Source organism: Chelmon rostratus, chromosome 19, assembly GCF_017976325.1.
Source record: "Chelmon rostratus isolate fCheRos1 chromosome 19, fCheRos1.pri, whole genome shotgun sequence".
Lineage (NCBI taxonomy): Eukaryota > Metazoa > Chordata > Actinopteri > Chaetodontiformes > Chaetodontidae > Chelmon > Chelmon rostratus.
Window position 1 is genome coordinate 20,427,509 of NC_055676.1, and position 21,364 is coordinate 20,448,872.

The 21,364-nt window shown below is 41.3% G+C and overlaps 2 protein-coding genes across 2 annotated transcripts; both read right to left on the reverse strand.

Moving 5' to 3' along the window:
- Window positions 1–4,484: 4,484 nt before the first annotated feature.
- purbb (purine-rich element binding protein Bb) lies at window positions 4,485–5,837 on the reverse strand. The gene has a single exon (XM_041959971.1). It carries the CDS (start codon window positions 5,783–5,785, stop codon window positions 4,874–4,876), a length of 912 nt encoding a protein of 303 aa, XP_041815905.1. The 5' UTR covers window positions 5,786–5,837; the 3' UTR covers window positions 4,485–4,873.
- Window positions 5,838–9,847: 4,010 nt separating this feature from the next.
- On the reverse strand, window positions 9,848–12,244 carry ved (ventrally expressed dharma/bozozok antagonist). The gene is made up of 3 exons (XM_041960716.1): window positions 12,013–12,244; window positions 10,802–11,061; window positions 9,848–10,213 (listed from the first exon to the last, which is right to left on the reverse strand). Exons 1-3 carry the CDS (start codon window positions 12,242–12,244, stop codon window positions 9,848–9,850), a joined length of 858 nt encoding a protein of 285 aa, XP_041816650.1.
- Window positions 12,245–21,364: the final 9,120 nt, after the last annotated feature.

Consider the following 21,364-nt stretch of genomic DNA (forward strand, 5'->3'; position numbering starts at 1 on the left):
GTCACTATGAGAGCGTTGGGTTATGTCTCAAGTTTATTCGAAGTGAGAGAGAAATGAAACAGGAATGGGCTCAACGTCCCTGCAGGCCTGACTGTCCTCAGTGCTCTGAGCCTCATGATTTTTGTTTTTTGGGGGGATAAATGATGCAGGAACGCAACCTGTCACGCCTTTAAAAGGGTCATGTGATCATACCTCTGCCTTCTACTGCTGGATGAGCCTTTGGAGAAGAGAACTACGGGGAAATGTGTTCTGTGTGTTTTAATGTAAAGTTTTATTCCAAAGCCTGCATCATCACACACTGTATCACACTGTTTCCTCCACAGCACCGAATATCTCGCTCAGATGTTCATTTATCTGTTCGACCTGTTGCATTATGGTTAAAAAGAAGAAACACACTTATACACAGATACACAGAATTATTATATGAGACATTATTAGATTGTTCATACTGAAGCATCAGTGTCAGAGCAGCATTTTACTGTTGGAGCTGCTGCAGGTGGAGCTACTTTCAACTACGTCATATGCAGTTAGCTAGTTTAGTCCAGTGGTTCTCAACCTAGAGGTCGGGCCCCTTCCAAGGGTCACCAGATGAATCTGAGGGGTCGTCAGATGATTAAGGGGAAAGAAGAAAAAACAAAGCTAATCTTTTTCTTTTTCTGTGAAATATTGAATAACTTGAACTCTTTGGACCTCAAACAATGGCTGAATTGAAACACCTGAGCAGGTTTTGAAGGAAATATCTCTTTATGGAACTGATAGAAACTCAAAATCTAATCTAATATCATCTAATATATGACAAGGAGCCTGAACTGGACAGTTTTTATATGAGAGGTCACAACGACTGGTTTAATCATCGACAACATGTTGTGTTTTATGAGCTTCTCATGATTTCATGTAAAAGTAACTTAAAGTCGTTCATGTGTTGGAGCTTGTTGGAGACAATAAAACAATTAAGGAGTACCTAACGGGCCACTTTGACCACAACAGGCTCACACACAACCGTCTCGCCGCTGATTGTAACGACTGAACAGACGCAAGGCTTCCTGAATGAACAGAACGCCTCTCTGTGGGACCTGCCTGCACACAGCAGCCACTTTCTGCAGGAGGATCGTGAGCGTGCCACATGTGAGCACATCGCAGCACAAGCAGACTGTTGTACGGCTGCGTCCCCCTGGCAATGAGGTCCTAATGGCGCAGCTGACTCCTTGACCAGGAATGCCAAGTCTGTGGAGGCCTCCCACATTAAAATAGCCAGCATGCCCTGTCAGCACACCCTGACAGCGGACACACGGGTGCTCGACAGCTGCCACATTTACACTGAGTGGGGGAGCTGAGGAGAAAGAGCGGCCGGAGAGGAAGAAGAAGAAGAAGAAGGAGCAACAAGAGGAGATGAGAGTCAGATTACCCCGAGGTCTCTTCTTCTTCTTCTTCGACCCCCTTCCTGCCCCTCACACCAGTCAGGAAACAAGCTCGGCAGTATGTTTCCACACGGTATCTTCACGTCATGAGTGTGCCGAGGGGTGAGGTGGTTATATACTGTGGAGCGACCGCGACGAAGCAGCACATACTTTTCATTTGCTTTGGATTCAAGAACAAGCTCTTGTTGTGTGGAGCCGCTTCCTGCAGACAGTCTTCATTAGCTTCAGAGACAGCTGCTGTGTGTGTGTGTGAAGAGAGCAACTGTAAAACACATGCCCCTCATATACTATGGAACAACTACTTCATACTGATTTCCTATCAGGGCTGAAACTAACCATTAGCATGCTGATTATTTTCCAGATGTATGGGTAAAAAATTCTTGTAAAATAGTAAAAGTGCCTGTTACAGTTTCTCAGAGCCCAACATGGTGTCTAGAAACTCCTTGTTTGAGATGATCATTGGTCCAAAACCCAAAGATGCTCAGTTTAGCATCATTTGTGGCAAAGAGGAGCAGCAAATCCTCACATCTGAGAAGCTGAAATCAGAGAATTTTGACATTTTTGCTTGAAAAGGGACCTATTTTTTAAAATATTTCTACTATAAAGCGTGTCGGTGAGGACTTGAAAGCCAGCTTGATTTGTCTGACCAACAGATACTTTTTAGATATTTCATCTAATGTTGAACATGACAAAGAAAAGCAGCAAATCTTCACATCTGAGAAGCCGCAAGAACCAGAAAAAGTTAGTTTTCGTCTGAAAAAACAACTGAAAGCATTAAGTGAATATCAAAATATAGAAGTCAGTTAAGACTTTTGTTCGTAGTTTCTTTTTAAATAAAGATTCTTACAAAACATGATCAGTTTAAAAAAACATTGATACACCAGTTAAAATCAGCTGCATTAAAGTTAACGTCAGTGACGCAGTAATAATGTAACACTGACAGAGGCCAAACAGCACGATGAGTACTTTTACTTTGATACTTGAAGTACTTTGTTGTAAAAAAAAGTTTGATTTCCCATCGATCGCCTCTTTGTTTCAGCTCCAACTGATTTTAAAGTTTTAGTTTTGTTTCCTTAAAGCACAAAAGACGACGTCCTCAGTCGACCGACAGTAAACATGTTGAACTTTAACACATTAAGAGCAAAAAAAAAACCGAATCCAGATTATGTTTAGAATTCACCAAACCAGATGACAAACAACACCAATTGTCGACTGACAAAATGTAAATTAGCTAAAATCTTGATCATTAAGTCATTCACATCTCTGAATCCATCGTCTCAAATGTGAATATTTCTTCTTCTATGATTGTAACTGATCATCTGTGGGGTTTTGAACAGTTTGCATCAGACCTTCTCCCTTCTTTCTGTCAGGGAGCAAACGCGATGAAAACGATCTTTAGCTGCAGCCTCCGACCAGCTGAATGTGCGGTTGGAGCTTCATGTGACAGCTTTTCAAATCCTCACGCTGACCTCTGCAGTGAAAGGACAATAATCCTGGTCTGGATTTGATTCTGCTGGATTTCCCAGCGAGGATTTCTCTGTGGGTCTCACGCAACTTCAGGAAAATACAAGACAAAGACACGCTGAGATCAGCAAAAAGACAACAGAAGACGTGGAAAAAACGAGCTGACGGCGTCAACGATTGATTAATCATTTCATTTTATCGAGCAAACTGCAGGAATTCTCCGGTTCCAGCTTCACACGTGTGTGAATTTGCAGCTTTTGTGTTTTATGTCACTGTGACTGAATCTCTTTGGGTTTCAGACTCCTGGAGGAGAAAAAAAAAAGCAACTCAAAGACATCAGCTTTGACCTTAAAAGCCTGAGGCAAACATTTTTCTCTATTTTCCGACATTTTAAAGATTTACGACTAAAATAACGAAAATAAACGTGTTGCAGAACAAATAGATCATCTTTATGAAAACAGGGATTTAAAAATATACAGTCACAACATGGTTATTGCATTTAAAGTTGTTTTAATTAAGGAAGTGTTATACTTTCACTCTAGGAAAAACAAATGAAAAATAATCTGGAGGTTTGAGTCACAACTTTGTTTTAAGAAATTAACCTTTGTTTATTTTTAGTTTTGAAATTCCTTTACAGAATACATTTTGCTTTATAAGTATTTCAAAATATCTTTTGCTGGTTTGTTCGGTAATATTTTTCCTATAAGTAGAATCTCATCTCAATATAGTTCTCTTTTGAAAACAAAACGAAAAGGAAACATCCATCAGTGTGTTTCTGTCCAGGGTCTTCACGTGCTGGACCATGTTGTAAGTCATGTCAGAAAGCGGCCTGCGGCTGGCGAAGACATGCGTCTGTCCAGCTCTGGCCACGACAGAGAGGCTGATGGGAAAAGTGACGCCGCTCTGCAGTCCAGCAGAGCGTGAAGGCTTCTCTGCATCTGATGCAGCGCCCCCGTCCAACCGCCGCATATTTGGACCCTTGTAGTGGCACGTGGGAGCAAATGAGCATCATTAAAAGTCCCGTCTGTACCTGTATGTTTTTCCCAGGTGGGTCCCAATCTGCCATCAAACACCAGCTGATGCTCTGGTGTGAGGAAACGCTCTGCTTGTCCTCTTCCTGAATCTGACTGAAAACAATGCGAATGATGCTTTGAAAATATTGCAGAGATCGTATGTATAACATAAAACCCAGCTGATCCACAGTGTGACTGACTGCTGGAGTCAGAGCTTTAGTTTAGGCCACAAGGCCCGAGTTGTTCAGGCTTAAAGATAATCCTCTCAGTAACTTCCCCTAACATTTTGGGTAATCTTGTCGTTTAACTGCCTGCTGCTGCTGCTGCTGCCGCCGCCGTGTTGTTTGACAGCTCTCCATCTGCTGACATATCTGACCATCCGCAGTGTGAACGCAGCTTTCTATACATTCCTCTCAGGTTCATTCGACTGACTTGCAAAAACCCCACAAACTGCCCACCGAGGAGAGACCTGGACTGGAACAGGAAAACAATGGATGCTCGTTCTCTCCTTAACGAGAGCGAGGAAAACATCTTAAACAGGCCGACTCCTCATTCTTTAAATATAAACTATGTTGCAAATAGGAAAGCATTCATCGGCTTCATCTCTGTTATAAAAACCAATCTGCTGGTTTGAGTATGTTCTCTTTCTTTCTTCTTCTTCTTTTTTTTTTTACAATAAAGCATAACTCACTCTTTTTTCAGCCAATGAGTTTCATCTCATTTACACATTTAGTCCACTTTTTTTTCCCCACTTTCAGAGATTCACACAACCACTCCAACCCTCAACCCTACAAACTTTAGGATAATACACCAATAATTCCCTGCACATGTACTTTTTTTTTTACGCCACAATACTTTAGTAGGCTATTACAGCACGATTTGTCATGCACTTTATCTGTCTTTTTTTTATTTTTTCAAAATACCCTATATTGCAGATCTGTCGTGTAACTGGACTAACAGCTGTTCCGCTGGATGTTCTCAGTCGTCATCCACGTCATCCCCCTCGGACTCGTCTCTCCTCTCGTACATCTTATCCCGCTGCCTCTCCTGGATCTCCTTCATCTCCTCGGCGTATCTGCTGAACGCGCCTCCGAACTTGCTCCAGGCTTTGAACGGGATGGTGATAGAGTTCCTGTAGCTGGGCTTCACCTCGCTCACGCGCAGGAACACTCCGTATTTGTTGGAGCCGACGTCGAAAAAGAACCGTTTGGAGTCCACCATGATGGAGGTGCCCTCGGGAAGCTCGCTGTAGCCCCCGGCGGCCATGCCCCCGGCCAGCTCCTCGTCGTCTCCCCCGTAGTCATCAATGAGCTTAGCGAGGGCGTCTCTAAACTCTATTAGCCCCTGGGCCGGAAGGGCTATGGTCTGGCCAGCCAGCATGCCGCCCACGGGGCCCCCAACTCCAAAACCAGGTCCCCGGTTTACGGTCTGCCGGATCCGCAGGAACCTCCCCCGCTGGTTCTCCTTCAAGTCCAGGTAGTACTTGCGGTTTTCCCGGACGAGAAACTCGCTCTTGAGAGCTCGCCTGGGGCCGCCGTCCTCACCCACGCTGGCCTGGGCTATCTGCTCCGGACTGCTAGGCCCCAGCTGGGCGTAGTGCTCGATGAAATCCCCGAGGTAGTCCCGGAACTCCGCCGCCACTGACAGGGAGAGGGTCAAGCGACTTTTCGAGCCCCCGGCCCCTACCTCGGCGATTTTGATGAACCTGCCCTTGCTGTTCTGCTTGACGTCCAGGTAGAAGCGTTTGTTCTGGATGTCAAGGCGCTTGGACGCCAGCTCCTGAGTCTCCTGGTCCCTCTGGAAGTGCTGGAAGCCGCCTCCACCTCCTCCCCCGCTACTACCACCTCGCTCACTCCCGCTGTCTCCATCCGCCATCTTCAGCTCCACCATTCGGCTTCTGCCCCTCTCTCCTGCGTAGCTGCTTTCTGCGTGCACTCAGCAAGCGCGCGGCCCCTCCACGCTCATCGCGGCCGCAGTTCAGGGAGTGTTGTGATTGGTCCGCCCGTCTGCCACTTCCACGAGTTCACACGGTTACGGCTTTCCCATTGGTCGGCTGATTTTGCCCGGTGCACCCACATGTGAGAGCTCTCATCAGCCATTGGCTCGGCCTGGGGTTCCGTTTGCGTACTTCTTGTTTCTCTCACCGGTTGTGAAATCTCCTTGTTTTTATGACATAATATGTTGAAAATTGTATTTTTAGTTTTTTTTTTTTGGCTTCAGCTGGTAAAATGTGTCGACATACCTTATTTTTCTCCACACAGTTAATATGGGGAGGAATCTGGGAAGATTTCTAGGTCGCGTCTTTTTATGTGCAAAATTGTTTTGTGATCAACATCTAATAGATTACTTTGGCCAAATTTAGACAATATTACTGTTACTGCCGGCGGTGGAGGATGATCTTTGACTTAAGTAAACGTAGCAATAAAACAGTGTAAAATACTCCAGTATGAAAGTAAGAGTGAAAGTACTCTCTGTGCAGAAAATGGGTTCCTGTGAGTTCCTATTAATATATGTTAAATTATATTATTGGTTAATTAACACCCATGCATAGCCTATATGTGTAAATACATCTTACAGGTGGATTTGGTTGGGATGGAGATAATCTGTGCTACTTGGGTAGTTGAATCTACAATATAATATAATAATGCATCACATTTTAAAAGGTAATTACATGTTTTGTGTGTAAAATCGTATTTTGAAAAGTAACCAGTAACTCTTGCTGTCGCTATAAAGTAGTATTAAATGGAAGCACTAAAGTAAAATACCTGAAAACTGTGCTTAAGTACTGTACTTGAGTAAACATACTTAGTTACTTCTCACTGCAGGTTACTGCCGCATGTTGTCTCCATGATTTGGTGACAGATAAATTGTCCTGCATGGACTTTTGTTTAATGTTCAAGTAAATACTAGAAAATATATTAGCCGTACCATGACTGTACAGTTATAATATTCAGTAATAAAGCAACAAATGTGACTTTTTACTGAACAGCAGCTGTTAAGGGTCAATAAAAGGCTGTGAACCCTGAGCACTCTTGCTGAGGCTTATTAAACTGAGCAAGGATGCGTTTAATTGCTTCTGAATGTTCAAGCACTTTAAGAACTTTTTATTTGTACAGAGAAGAAGGTTTTATTTCTTACCTTAAGTTATTTAGACACTCAGAAACTTAATTTAAATATAATTGGTTGGAATCCTGATTTGCTTTAAAAAAAAAAATTGCATCTGCACTTTGACTGAAAAGCTTTTTAATCTCTTTTTAAGGTCATCAGAGTACAGCATCATAATGGGTGGTCTCAGAATGACGACCCTGACCTGCCACAAAACACACATATTACTACATATATTAATCTGTTTAGCTAATTATTGAATTAGCCTACTGGTCATCAGTAGTAAAACATGATCACTCAGCTCTCAAATTACACTTTACTCAAAGTTTCTCATTTGTTCTTCTTTATTCTTCTACTTCACTACATGTCAGAGGGAAATATTCTACTTTTTCCTCCATTAAATTGACCTTACAGTTAAGATTTTACAAACAAAACATACAATCAGGTTGTAAAATATGATGCATTGTTATAAAATGCTCCTTACACTATAATAACAATCCAACTTTGTAACATATAATGATGATAAACATCTCTGAAAGGAGCCATTCTGCATGAAGAAATACTTTAAGTACATTTTGTTGCTGATACTGCTAGTACTTCTACTCATTATGAATGCATGATTTTATCTTGTATTAGAATATTTTTACACCTGGATACTTCCATCTTCAGGCAGCTTCAGGTATGAGTGTTTAGCCCACCAGCAGCTTCACATGTACAGTTGTTACATTATTTTTACATTACCTCTCTCTGTCCACAGATGGCAGCATAGTTTCATTTGCCATTCAGGTAAGTTTTCAGGTTTCCTCTCCTGGCTCCTCCCAGCAGGATGTGTCAGCAGCACCTGTGAGTTTAGAGATGAAGCCACATCAGAAATATGCAGCAGAGTTTCCTTCTGCAGCTGTTTATTTCACTTCATATTCCCTGTGTTGTGTTGTTCAATGAGCCTGTATGCACTGCAACCAGACTCTATTCAAATTTCTGAGCATTAAAAAAAACACTAAATGTCACATTTTATTTATTATTTCAACTCCACACTTATACTTTTTATGAATGTTATCTCCATTAATAGTAGTGTAGCTCCTGTTCTTCTCCACACTGCCTTGTAGATATTAAATTAATTTAACTGAATTTTTATTATCTCATTTAGTCTGAAAATTATTTCCTAAGGTAGAATCAATCTGCATGTAAACCCCTGCTCATGTCATTAAACCCACTAAATTCCCTGAAATATTACCAAGAACATGACCTCAGTGTCCTCAGTGGCAGCTATGGAAAAACGCACTGATTTCTCAGTAATTGTGCAACATGAAAACCATAAGCTGAGAAAAACAGCCTGTTTTCAGCTTTCAGGTGCATTTTCCAGCTGATCCGAGAGGCTTTTTAAACAGTTTGTTTGGCTGAAGAAGGAGGAGAATTTTCTCAAGAAATAAAGGAAAACTTCATCCTACCGTTTAGCTCAACATTAACGCATCTGGAGATGCGAGCTTTTCACTGGACAGGAAGGAATCTGAAAAGTAACGAGTGACTACAGCTGTCAGACAAATGTAGTGGAGTAAAAAGTTCAATATTTGCTTCTGAGACGTAGTAGAGGAGAAGTATGAAGTAGCAGAGAATAGAAATATTCAAGTGAAGTACAAGTGCTGCCAATTTTGTCCTACAGTACTTGAGTAAATGTACTTAGTTACATTCCACCATTGAAGAAAAGAGGCTGCACAAAAACATCAGGTCATCACTTTTAAGGACAATAAAGTTGTGAATGCAAATGTTAATTTAACCTCAAATAAGGACAATGTTTGTGTGTGTATGTGTGTGTGTGTGTGTGTGTGTGTGTGTATATGTGTTTGTCAGTAATGGTTTTCTTTTGGTCAGAGGAGGAAATTCAACAAAGCACAAATCAGTAATGCTCTTCTTGCTTCTCCTGCAGGTCTGACTTGCTGTGGCCTCGAGGTGTTGGAAGGATGCACAGTAGTCCAGCTGTGGTAGAAGTATTTAGATCTTTCACGATCCTTTATTTAAGTAAAAATAGCAGTATCACTATCTAAAATACAATTACTCCTCCTAAGTTTAAGTTAAGTAATAATGACAACAAACATTCATAAATATCAAAAGTAAAAGTAGTTATCACACAGAAAAATGGCAAAAAGTTGAATATATATATATATATATATATATATATATAACTGGATAATTAATCGTGATGCAGAAACATGTAAGCAGTATTTGTAGTTTGTCAGGTGGAGCTCGTCCTAATTTCTCTTTTTATATACTACATACATTTAGTCTGTATTTTCAAAATGCATTACGTAGCTGATACTGTTTATACTAAACTTAAACTGTTTATATTAAATACTACACTCATTCAGAGTGTAGTATTTAATAAATGTAGTGGGAGTGGAAGAAAAAGCTGATAAAATGGAAATGCACGAGATCAAGCAGAAGTACTTGATTAACTGAAGCAACCTTCAGATTAATATGAATGAAAACACATCAGGTAACCTGTAAAGTTTTAATAAGGATTTTATTTTGGTGATCTGATTTCAGAGAGACACAAAAAACAAAATCTAATAAAACACTTCATAGATTCTAACTTAAATATATCCAAACTGTACATCACTTATAAGCAGACACACACACACAAATCACACTATTGCACAACACCACAGGACTTCCTGTGCCAAGTTTCTTATAAACCATCCTTCTGTTAGCATCGATCCTATTAGGATAAGATGAGAACATTTTTATGTTCGAAAAATAAAATCAATACGATCTCATTTTGTCTGACAAAATATTCACAGTAAAGATTAAAGTAGCTGCACGGGCTTGTCAGGCAGCGGCTGAAGGTCGCTGTCAGTAATACTGAGGGTATGTTGGGTAGGAGCTCATGAGCTGGGTGGTGGCAGAGGGGAGCATGACCGCTGGAAGGCTGCTGTACTGGTAGAAAGAGTCCAGTGGCAGGGTGGAGACGCTGGGCAGAGGCGAGCTGTACTGCAGGCTGTGTGGATGGATGTAGGAGGCGGGGGCCGGGCCCTCTGCTGCTGCTGCTGCTGCTGCTGCTGCTGAGGAGTGGTACCTCGGGTACGGCCCCGGCCTGTAGGCCTGCAGCTCGGGGTAATGCATCAGCTGAGAGGCGACGTTCGCCTGACAGGCTTGAGCCAGGGCGTCCTGCACCGACCGCTTCAACTTCATCCGCCTGTTCTGGAACCAGTTTCTGATCTGAACCGAGGAAAGAAGAAGACTCATGAGTCAAAGTTCTCTGTGCAGAATATTATTAATGTTAATGAGCATCAAGGCTGGGTTTAAAAAAAAATACTGAGGTCAGATTATACCACTGGGAAATAAATTAAATCAATAACTAACAAAGAATATACATATATTTTAATACAATGAAATTTATAAATCTAGAAATAAAAAACAGAAACACATTTTTTAGAAACCATCTAAGATAAAATCAGAAATAAAGTAATAAAAAATAAAATAACCATAACAAAATATATAAATGAAGTCCCCCCAATATCTATATTTTAAATCCATTCTTAGATTAGAATAAAAAAAAAATTGAATTTCTAAAATAACAAATAAATGTTCCAGATTTCATGTATTCTATTGATTGTATTTAATTTGATGGTTTTATTTAATCATCATTTTGTCTTAAAAGCAGCCTGATGTAGATGCAGAGTCTAAAAACGCTGGAATCAGCTCATGAAATATCCTTCATGTGTTAAATTTTAAGAAAATTAAAACTAAAGCTTGATTTCATTGCTAACAGATTGATTAAACTGATAACAGATCGAGGATGGTCACCTGTTTGTCAGACAGGTTGAGCTTCTTGCACAGCTCGGCCTTGTCTCGTGTTCCCAGGTAAGCGTTCCTCTTGAAGGCCTTCTCCATGTTGCTGATCTGCTCCGGTGTGAAGGCCGTACGGGGTCTCCTCCCTGACGGAGGGGACGCCGGGGAGGTGGAGGTGCAGTCAGCAGGGGCCGAGGGGGAGACGGAGGGACCCCCTTCACTCTCGTACCCGGAGGTCTCCTCCTCTGTCCCGCTGCTGAAGCCTGCTTCAGCCGCTGCAAGAGGAACAACAGTAGAAGTTGTTGATAAATGAAGACGTTCAGATCCTCAAACCACTGATAAAATACTCTGCTACAAGTAAAGGTCCTGCATTGGAGATGTTACTTCAGTACAAGTATGTAAGTATAATGAGGAAAATGTACTAAGTAAGTATTAAAGTAAAAGTATAGAGTGCAGTAAAATGTCCCTGTGGCTGTTCCACTGTTCTGTCTGATCTCATCAGATTACTGTGACTCAGTCGTTCATGTCAGAGCAGGTTTTTACTGTTGGAGCTGGTTGAGCTTCATTTTCCACTATTTTGTATCAGACTGTAACTAATGATTTTTTTCATTCTGGATCAATCTGCTGATTATTTCCTCCATTAATCGATCGATCGTTTGGTTTGGAAACATTGTGAAAATAGTGAGAAATGTGGTGACGATGAGGCCAAAGTGACGCCTTCACAGTGTTTGTTTGGTCCAAAGATCGACATTATTAAGAAAAATTAAATCGTTTTCTGTCAATCGACTAAATATTTTCAGCCGTTCCTGTAAAACCGTTTGGTGGTTTAATTTCTAACAGCAGATTTTCTGAGCTCTAACGAAGAAACTATAGATGAAAGAAGAAAAAATACACACATTTTTACCAGAACCTTATAAAATACATTATTTAATCCCTGTCTAGCAGTAATAAGCAGTATATAACCATTATATTCATGATTCATATAAAAGTCTTTAGTCTTGTATTAATTAACAGTTAATAATACAGATTGTGTTAATAGGAGAAGTTAGAATAAGAAAAACATTAGTAATAAGCACTAAAATGTCCTTTTAGTTGCTAACAGCTACATTTCAGTGAGTTATGAACTGTATACTAGGTGTTTGTTAGAAGCATGAAGGGATATGTACAAAGTAAAGTACAAGTACTGGAGTAAAAGTACTTTATTTCCACTGGTGGACTGATCTTACCTTGATTGCTGTGAGTGGTTTGGTGCTGCAGAGTGTTCAGGCTGAAAGCTTCGAGTCCTGGGCTCCTGGTCTCTTGCAGTTCTGGTTCGTTCTCAGACTTTTGCCGGCAGTAGAAACCCGGCAGACTCTCTGAATGCGTCCCACAGGTGGTGGGTCCGGAGGCAGAGACGGCGTCTGTCCTCGCTGGCTGGCTGCTCTGGGCCATCCACTCGATGGAAAAATGTCCCCTCATGGCTGCAGAGTGCTGGAGTTTCGTCCTGGGGGAGTAATTCCTTTAGTTTGAAGCAGTAAAACCTGGATTCAGTGTTCTGTCCAGAGAGCAGGGAGGCTTTCAGGAGGTTGCTGGTCTGTCCTGGTCCTGGGAGAGTCTTGACCGCCCCCCTCACCACAGCCACTCAGTATTTATAGGGGCTTCCCTCCTCATTTCAAGCTGCCTGAGCCCAGAGATCAAAGCACACATCCTCCCCCCCGCCCACCTCCCCTCCTTTAGTTTTCACAACTGGAGTAATTAAGACGTCTCATTCAGTCTCAATGAGGCTGTTACAACAAGGCTCCAGTGAGTCTGGGAAGGACACACCTCCCCCCATCCCCATCACCACCACCACCACCTCCACCTCCACCCCCACCTCCCTCCTTCCTGCCTCCAAAAAAAGATAATAGACATACGTCAGTCCAAAGTGTCTGCATCTCCTCTTCAACCACGTCTGTGCTGTGACTGATCGATCTGTGAGTGTCCTCTGTTTCTGTGTCCACGGGGACAGTTTCAGTCCCTGAGAGGCCACCAAACTGTGTCCTCTGTCCAACATCCAGCTGAGAGACCACCATAAGACACTACTCTGGGCTGAAAACCCTCCTGCACTGTGAAAAGACATTTAGCTGTTAGAGGACAGAGCTCTGGCATAAAGACAGAAAGAAAACAGTTTTATTTAGTTTAAAGGTTCACTGTTGAGCTGGAAACATTTTTTATCATATTTATCATGATGATCAAGGAAACTAGATGAAGGTGGGTTAGTTTATTATAATGTCTCTTTTTGGCATTTAATAACCAATTCAATCCTAACTTATTGTTTTCTTTATGACATAAATTAATATAAATGCAGAAACTCACATTTATTTTACTTTTATATTCTTGTTTTTGTTGTTGTTGAACTTCTAAAATTAAAAAAAAAAATCAGTCTTCAATTCAGGAGACTCAGAACTACGAATGTGGAGTCCATCCAGTCCGCTGTGAATACACTGAGCATGTTTATTTCTAATAATATAACTTACTTATATGTCATGTACAGACAGGGTGAGAAAACCTGTTGAAAGTGCTGACGTGAAGCTTTCACACAGCTCATCTGAATAATTCATAATCAGAAGGTACAAAAACCAGTTGGGGAAAAATCACTTTACGTGTAAATAAGAAGTTATTGTAGTTTTATTTTTATATTTTTCTCCTGTATTTGTGTGTACAAATAGTAAAAGAATATTTTTACAACTTGAACTCTTCTGTCATAACTTTTCTTTGGTTTCTTTGATGGCAGATTAAATAGATTTTTGTCATTTTTCATTCTGAGAAATTGTAAGAAGCCATTTCTCTCAGTTTTCTGGTGTTTTAAGGACGATTAATCGATTCATTCAAGGACTTTAAGCTTTGGAAAAGCATAAAGAGCATTTTGATCAACTGATTAGAGAAGAATCGTCTCTTTTTCCAAACAGTCAAATGTCGACTGATCTTAAACACTCGTCATGTTCAGTAATTTAGGCTACAATTACTGCAAACCTTACATTTTCTCTCCCATTAACCAAACTGTGGCTTCATTTGAAAAGGAGCCTTTAGATTAATAACCAACATAACGAGCTGTGAGTGGTTTAATATAATGGCAGCAGTTAATCGCAGGATGATCCCCAGATTAAAGGCAAACTGTCCGCATGATGTGATGGTGACAAGAGGCTTAACAGGGATCAGCTCATAGGTTTGTTTCCTTTGTCTTAATTAATCAGGATTTAAGTGAAATGATCCTTCTGTGATTTTCAGATCAATAATCACAAGAAATAAACGATGTTCCGGAGTCATTTTAACGAGAAACAGACGTTTACAGAAGCTAAAGAAAGAAAAATTCATTAAGACAATAATGAACACAAAAAAAAAACACACTTCAAGTACTTTATTACTAAAACTCATAGAAACAATGGTGGAAGAAGTACTCAGATCCTCTTCTGAAGTAAAAGTACCATTAGCACAACTTTAAAATAATCTGTTACAAGTAAAATAACTGCAGTGAATGAAAAGCACGTTTTACATATTGAATAACTTTATTATACATCATGTGGAGCACACAGTGTCTCAAACATGACTTTTAAAATATTGAATAATTCATAATCATAAGCACAAAAAAGAGTTGGGAGAAGTGTGTGCACATGAAATATAGCTGAGCTGCTGTATTTAAATCGTGAAACAAAGTGTTTTTACAACACTGATCTCTTTCATAAAGATATTTTCAGTAATTATCACTGAAGATTTGGACATTTTTTAGGCGTCTGTGTCATTTTTCTTGTATTTTGGGTTCCTGGCAGCTTTATATTCAGTTAAATTGACAAAATTAGAGTAAAGACTGAATAAAAGGTGAAACAAAGACAGAAAATAAACCACAGAATGTTCATTAGACGACATTTCCATTGAAGGTTCAGATAATTTACAGAAAACTTTTTTGCATCAGAAATGGAGGATTTGCTGCTTTTCTCAGTTTTGTGTTCAGTGTAAATTAATTTGGGGTTTTGGGCTGTGATGGTGCGACAGAATCGCAGTAATTCTGCTTTTAACAGTGAATATTTCAAACTGACTCTATGAATTACGGCTGGAGGAGGGATTCACATTCATTTACCTATAAATAAATTCGTAGGTTATTTCTTCATGTGCTCTGTGAGGGAGATGATGGTGTTTAAAAACAAGTTAAAAGAAAATATCTTCACAAGAAGCAGCATAAAATCAAGTAAACTACGCACAGTAACTGAAACGTGTACTTGAGAACAGTACAGAGTAAAAGTACTTCTGTAGTACCTCAAACCGAGTCTGTGGCGCCTTCAATCATCTTTAACTGTTGCGTCGCTTTCAATGCTAAACTGGGGATTTAAGGATCGAGTTAAAGCGACTGATAACGACCTGAAGAGGATCAGCCCACCTGTGAAGTGGCTCATTACGTCCACCAGCAGCACCTCCTCCACCGGACCCGAGGCTGCTGAGGAAGAGGAGCGGGAGGCAGACAGGCGCTGTGTTGTGTGTAAATGGAGCGTGTGGGTCAAACACAAGGATTAATCGGATCAATCACGAAACGCTCCTATTGATAAGATAATGAGGGCGCGCGTGATCAGCCGCGATGTCTGCGAAGAGGAGAGGAGAGGAGAGGAGAGGAGAGGAGAGGAGATAGAGGAGGGGAGAGGGAGAGAGGGAGAGGGGAGGAGAGGACAGGAGAGGAGAGGAGGGGAGAGAGAGAGAGAGAGAGAGAGGAGAGGAGAGGAGAGGAGAGGAGAGGAGAGGAGAGGAGAGAGAGAGGAGAGGAGAGGAGAGAAGAGGAGGACAGGAGAGAGAAGGGGAGAGGACGAGAGGAGAGGAGGAGCAGCCAACATGAGACAGACTCTGTAAACTCTCCACAATAAAGAATCAGAGCAGAAGCTACTTTCAGCGCTGGAATATAACTAAGTACTCCACTACTTTCCTCAAGTACAAATGTGAGGTACTTGTACCGTACTTGAGTTTTCTCTTTTTGTGTTACAGTCTACTTCTTCATTGCTCTATCCACACACAAAACCTATGACAAGTTCATAAAATATGATGTTTTTGCTCTAAATCAAACTCCCAACAGTTGCAATGATTAGTCGATTAATCAATTATTCAGCTGACTGAAAATTAATCATTGAAGTGATTTTTGCTGTAAAAACATTTGATGTTTCAGATATTTCAGATATTTGCTGATGATTTGAAGGATTTGTAATAATGTGGAGCTTTGGATTAAGCAAACAGTGTGAAGGTGTCACTTTGGGCTCATTATGTGGCTCACTGCCTGCCTGCCTGCCTGTCTGTCTGTCTGTCTGTCTGTCTGTCTGTCTGTGTGTTTGCCGTTTGCCTGCCTGCCTGCCTGCCTGCCTGTCTGCCTGTCTGTCTGTCTGTCTCTCTCTCTGACCGTCTGTCTGTCACAGACCAGGATGGGACATGACAGGGTGGAGCAGGCCGACACTGATACTCAGCCACCCATTTATCCAGCACACAGACAGAGTGAGGGGCAGTGAGGGAGGTGACAGAGGTGACGGAGAGGTGATCAGGACCCCTTTGAACCTTAAACAGAACGAAGCACCTGCCTGTTGTTTCTCTTGCTCTTTGTGTACTCGTACTAAGGTAAAAGTTTGAGGTACTTGGAGGTACACATCTGATGTTTTCAGCTCTTCTGTCACGTTTAGGTCACATTCACGCATGTCATCATCACTGAAAAATATCTTTGTCGATCCGAGCCGAGAACTTTTTTTTTAAATATATTTGTGAGTTTTTAGACAGATTTTTATGTGCAGATTGAAAATGAGCACAAAAACAGAGTCTGGTTGTTGTTGGTTGTTGGCAGCTCCACTAAACCCCGACCCCGAGGTTGGGCCCCACTGGACTAAAATAAAATATAAAGTAGTTGAAAGTAGCTGGAGCAGCTCCAACAGTGAAATGCTGCTCTAACATTGATGCTTCAGTAATAAAATATCATAATTAATCAGTCACAGGAGACATTTCACCGCACAGTGCTGCTGTTTCTTTGTTGTTAAAGTGAAATCAGTTCCTGGCAAAACAAGTTTTATTGGTATAAATTCCTCCAAACACGGAGATGAATCAACATGTTTTAGCTGAGGTGAAGGAATATAATAGAACTGAACCCAAAAACCTACAAAAAATTAAAATGCAATCAATTTACATGAAATTAAATAATTCTAAAGAAAAAACTGTTATGATGCAGCAATAAGATGATCTCAACTCAATAACTGAAAATCTATGTATTTCAGTAAAGACTCCTCTGAATAGCTGCTGGTAGTATCGTGTTTATTCCTGCTGAAAGGACGGCGGTGCTGTTAGCTGCTGTAAGTGAGACATTACATTCGAGGGTCGCTGGGATATTCGCTATTACCTGCCGTAAAAGCTTGGGAACCCTCAGGTGAGCTGCGTCACAGCGCGGCCCCCGGCCCTTAGATTCTGGGAGAAATTTAAATTTCACAATCTGAAGGAACGCCTCCCTGCCCTCCATCCCTACGTCCTCCTGTCCCCCGTTTGATGAGGGGAGTCGCAGCGCCTGCTCGTCCACCGGGACCAGTCCCGCTGGCCCCATCAAAGCCCCGGGAGCCTTTGATGAGGCTGATAGGGATCAATGGGACAGGGGAAGAGGCCTTAACTGACCGTGTTACAGACGGGGCGGGCAACTGCTGGAGACTGCCGGCAATGGAGATCAATGATTATTGGGCGTCATCAGCACCTTCATCTGCATAGCGGAATCTTTTCAGCATCAGAAACAGACTCGTTTCAGGCTGATCTTTAGCTCCTTCATGCTAAACTGCACCTCTGTTATAGGTTATAAGACGGGTTTCATTCATTCTTTTTTAACACTGTTTGCAGGCTCAAGGAGGGTGATGTCTTTTTTTTTTAGTTCAAATGAAATTATTAAATTCCACTTCTTTCGGTGTGTTTGTAATTTTGCTTTTCTTGCTTTTCCTCTCAATCATTTAAGTTTAGCTGATAAATTGTGAGTTTAGTTGTCTGTGAATCTATTTTCAGAATTGTTTTAAACACAGAAGTGAGAAGCAAAAAAATGGAGCTACATATTTATATATAATTGGCGTTTTTAAAGATCTACATCTTCATGAGGAACCAATGGGCTTCGAGCTGAGAGCCACAGACAGGAAGTCAGACGGTGTCGAGGGATGGACGACTCAGACGGTTTATCTTTAAGAAGCTGATACAGACAGACAGTGAGACCAAAGCAGATATCAGCTCATACATGTAGAGATCTGAGCCGCACCGGGTTAGGACATGTGGTCTCTCTGGTCTCCTGTCAGGGTGGGGGGCAGGGGGCGGGGGGTCGAGGTGTGTTTGTGTCCATAACAGAGCAGCAAACAGGCCCATTAGAGATGAAAGGGTCAGAATGGAGCCAATCAAAGACGGACCCAGCAGGAGACCGTTACCCCACAGACAGCAGCAGCCTGGGAGTGGGGCCGAGGAGGATGAATGACCCTCACTCACACACACACACACACCACGCACAGTCAGCATTACTATCTGCTTCACTGCGCTGTGCTCACACGTGCACGTTTCTTCAAGATAAAAGCAGCTCTTTTTCACACTGAGTCTGGTGTGTTGGCAGAAAAGACGAAACCAGATTAACAACGAACGCAGAAGACAGGTCAGCAATTTAAAGGGCCAGTTCACCCAAATAATAAAAACCAAACAGAGCCGGAGCCGAGCCAGAAGTTTGGGTTTTATTAGATCAGATCTGCAGCTTCCTCAGATCAGTGGGGGTGGATGATTCTCTCTTTGTTTTCTGTACAACAACAGAAAAGTTTTTTCTCCAAAAACAAGTCAAGAGACCTTTGCTTTGACTTTTTATTAATAGAAACAGATGCTTATCATTTATTTATTTTGGTTAATTGGACATTGTGTTGCTGCTGATTGGTGTCTGTCTACTATTCATTATTTAAGTATTTTGAGACTGGTTTTCTGGCACAGGGCAGCATGTTGGTCCTGTACGATGTTTTCTGCGCTTCACAAACATTCCTGCTCAGTTTTCAGAAGTCATTTCCTGTTTTCTCAAAAAAACCCTTAAATGAACTCATGTAAATAACAACTTCAGGCACCAACGGGCGAATATTTTTAGTATTTTGGAAAAGATTTGAGATTTTGTGCATCAGCATGTTGTTTCGACTGTCAGATGTATCTGGTGACACTTTGGAGGGGCCAGACACCCAGGTTGGGCCCCTCTGGACTAAACTAGCTAACTGTATGTGATGTAGTCAAAAGCAGCTCCACCTGCAGCAGCTCCAACAGTAAAATGCTGCTTTAACACTGATGCTCCAGTATTAACAATCTGATAACGTCTCACAGAATCAGAGATCAGTCACAGGAGACCTTTTACTGCACAGACAGTACTTTTACTGCATGAAGCTGAGAGTACTGCTGATACTTTAAACACTTCGCTTCGATAATTTTTTCTTACGTCAGTGGAGTTTGCATGAGAGACTTCTTCTTCCACTTCTGAACAGAAATCTAAATAATCACCCTGATGCATTCTTGCACTTCAGGACTCTCAGGAGCTGCAGACACATTTCCCGCGTGTGTGTGTGTGTGTGTGTGTGTGTGTGTCTGTGTGAACTCACAGGCGTTTCCTTCACCTCTTCCTAACAGCCTCATTAACCTCTAAATACCAGTTAAACATCAAAGGCCGTGTCGGTGCTCACACCTCCGTCTCCTCTCACATCCACCCTCTTTGACATGTGCACACACTTCTTCATCCACGGCTTCTTCTTCTGCAACCCCCCCCCCTCCCAAACTTATTTTATCAACTGTAAGGCAGGTGAGCTGCAGGACACGCAGACTGATGACTGCACGGAGTGTAGGAGATGACGAAGGTGGGGGAAGGGCCGCCATTCCATGTACCTGCATCACCATCGACACATCACTGTTTTTAACACCGTATGTGTGAAGCAAAAGTTTGTGAGGGCGAGGAGACGTCGTCCTGCGCCGAGGAGACTCAGAGTCTGAGCCGCTGTGAGAACAGAGAGGACGCAGCCTGTGTGCATGTAAATTAACTGAAGGACAAACTAATGATGCCCAGTTTCCGTTCACGAGAAGGAATTCATAGAAGACTAAAGTTCAATGTAAGGGACAAACTGGTTTCAGGCCCTTTACTTATGTAGAAAATACCAAGAAAATATTGTGTTATAGGTTTTTGTACTGTGTCAATATCTGACTCATGCTGCAATTCAATATGGCAACAGCATTCTTATACTTTCTAAATAATGTACATATATATGGCTGATTGTCATCCTGTTTCCTTTTTTATTGTCTTTTTTTAATCTTTCTTTGTCTCTTTTATTCTTCGCTGTCTGTAACAATTTCATTTCCCCGGCGTGGGATTAATAAAGTCTTATCTTATCTAAAAAATACTCCAGTCCTGCATTCAAAATCCTTTTTAAGTAAAAGTACAAAAGCTTTATCTACAAAATGTTCTTAAAATATTAAACTAGACATTAGAGCAAAGGGTAAAATATTTAAAATCACTGGTTTAACCTACAACAGGGTTTTTTTTTCCCAAGCTTTCATATGTTTTAATGTAAAATCTAGATATGAGACGTAAACATAGCTTTCAGATAAGAAACATTATTTCCCTCAAAGATGTAGTAAAGCATAAAGCAGCATGGACAGCAGAAGGAGCTCAGACTCCAGTAACTGAGGTCTCGTGTGACGTCTCTGCTCTGTGGTTTTGGTTCGGCGAGGACGTCGTGGAAAGCAGGTCAGTGTGACGCAGGTGTGGACGCGTTACACCAAACAACACGGCGAGAAACAAAAACGCTGAACGTGAAGCGAGACGAACTGCACGCAGTATAAAAGCAGAAACTCTGAGTTATTTTCAGTATTTTTAGTTGAGTTAGTTTTTCAGGTGTCTTCTTGGTTGATTTGATCAGAATGTTCTTGCTCTCATCTCACCTGATCTCAGAGCAGATTTAATCCCGTCACACAGAAACTGGTGAGCAGAAACAATGGCCTCTCTGCAGCCTTTTAGAAGCGAAGCTACATAAGAACATGTTGGCGTCTTAGGGGATTTGTTGGCTGAATATCATCAGACGTCCTTTAAGACTTTATTGAAACATCTTTTATTGCACAATAGAAGCAGAGTGAGCCCAGACGAGCAAATACAGGCACTCATTCTAGAAAGATAACAAAACCTTAGTTATGTCTCGGAGTGACAATTGATGACAAAATTTGCTGGAAACCTCACATAAGACATGTTCAAAACAAAATATCCAGAAACCTCTCAGTCCTAGCAAAAACAAAACACATGTTGGATAAAAAATCACTTTACATTCTTTATAGTTCACTAGTGTTACCCTACTTAAATTACTGTGTGGAGGTATGGGGAAATACATACACAAGTTCATTACAGGCACTTTTTATTTTACAAAAGAGAACAATGAGAATTGTTAACAATGTGGGCTTTCGTGAACACACTGAGCCATTATTTTTAAAAACTAAAACATTAAAATTCTTGACATTGTTGAGTTCAAAACTATGCAAGTAATATATAAAGCAAGGAATAACTTACTGCCAGGTAATGTTCAGAAACGGTTTTGT

Bases quoted from the DNA above. Each gene is read 5' to 3' on its own strand.
- purbb (XM_041959971.1), bottom strand. From the start codon at position 5,785: ATGGTGGAGCTGAAGATGGCGGATGGAGACAGCGGGAGTGAGCGAGGT.
- ved (XM_041960716.1), bottom strand. From the start codon at position 12,244: ATGAGGGGACATTTTTCCATCGAGTGGATGGCCCAGAGCAGCCAGCCA. The intron at 11,062-12,012 runs GTAAGATCAGTC...TTCCTCTTGCAG, and splicing joins AACCACTCACAGCAATCAAG to CGGCTGAAGCAGGCTTCAGC. The intron at 10,214-10,801 runs GTGACCATCCTC...TCCTCGGTTCAG, and splicing joins TCAACCTGTCTGACAAACAG to ATCAGAAACTGGTTCCAGAA.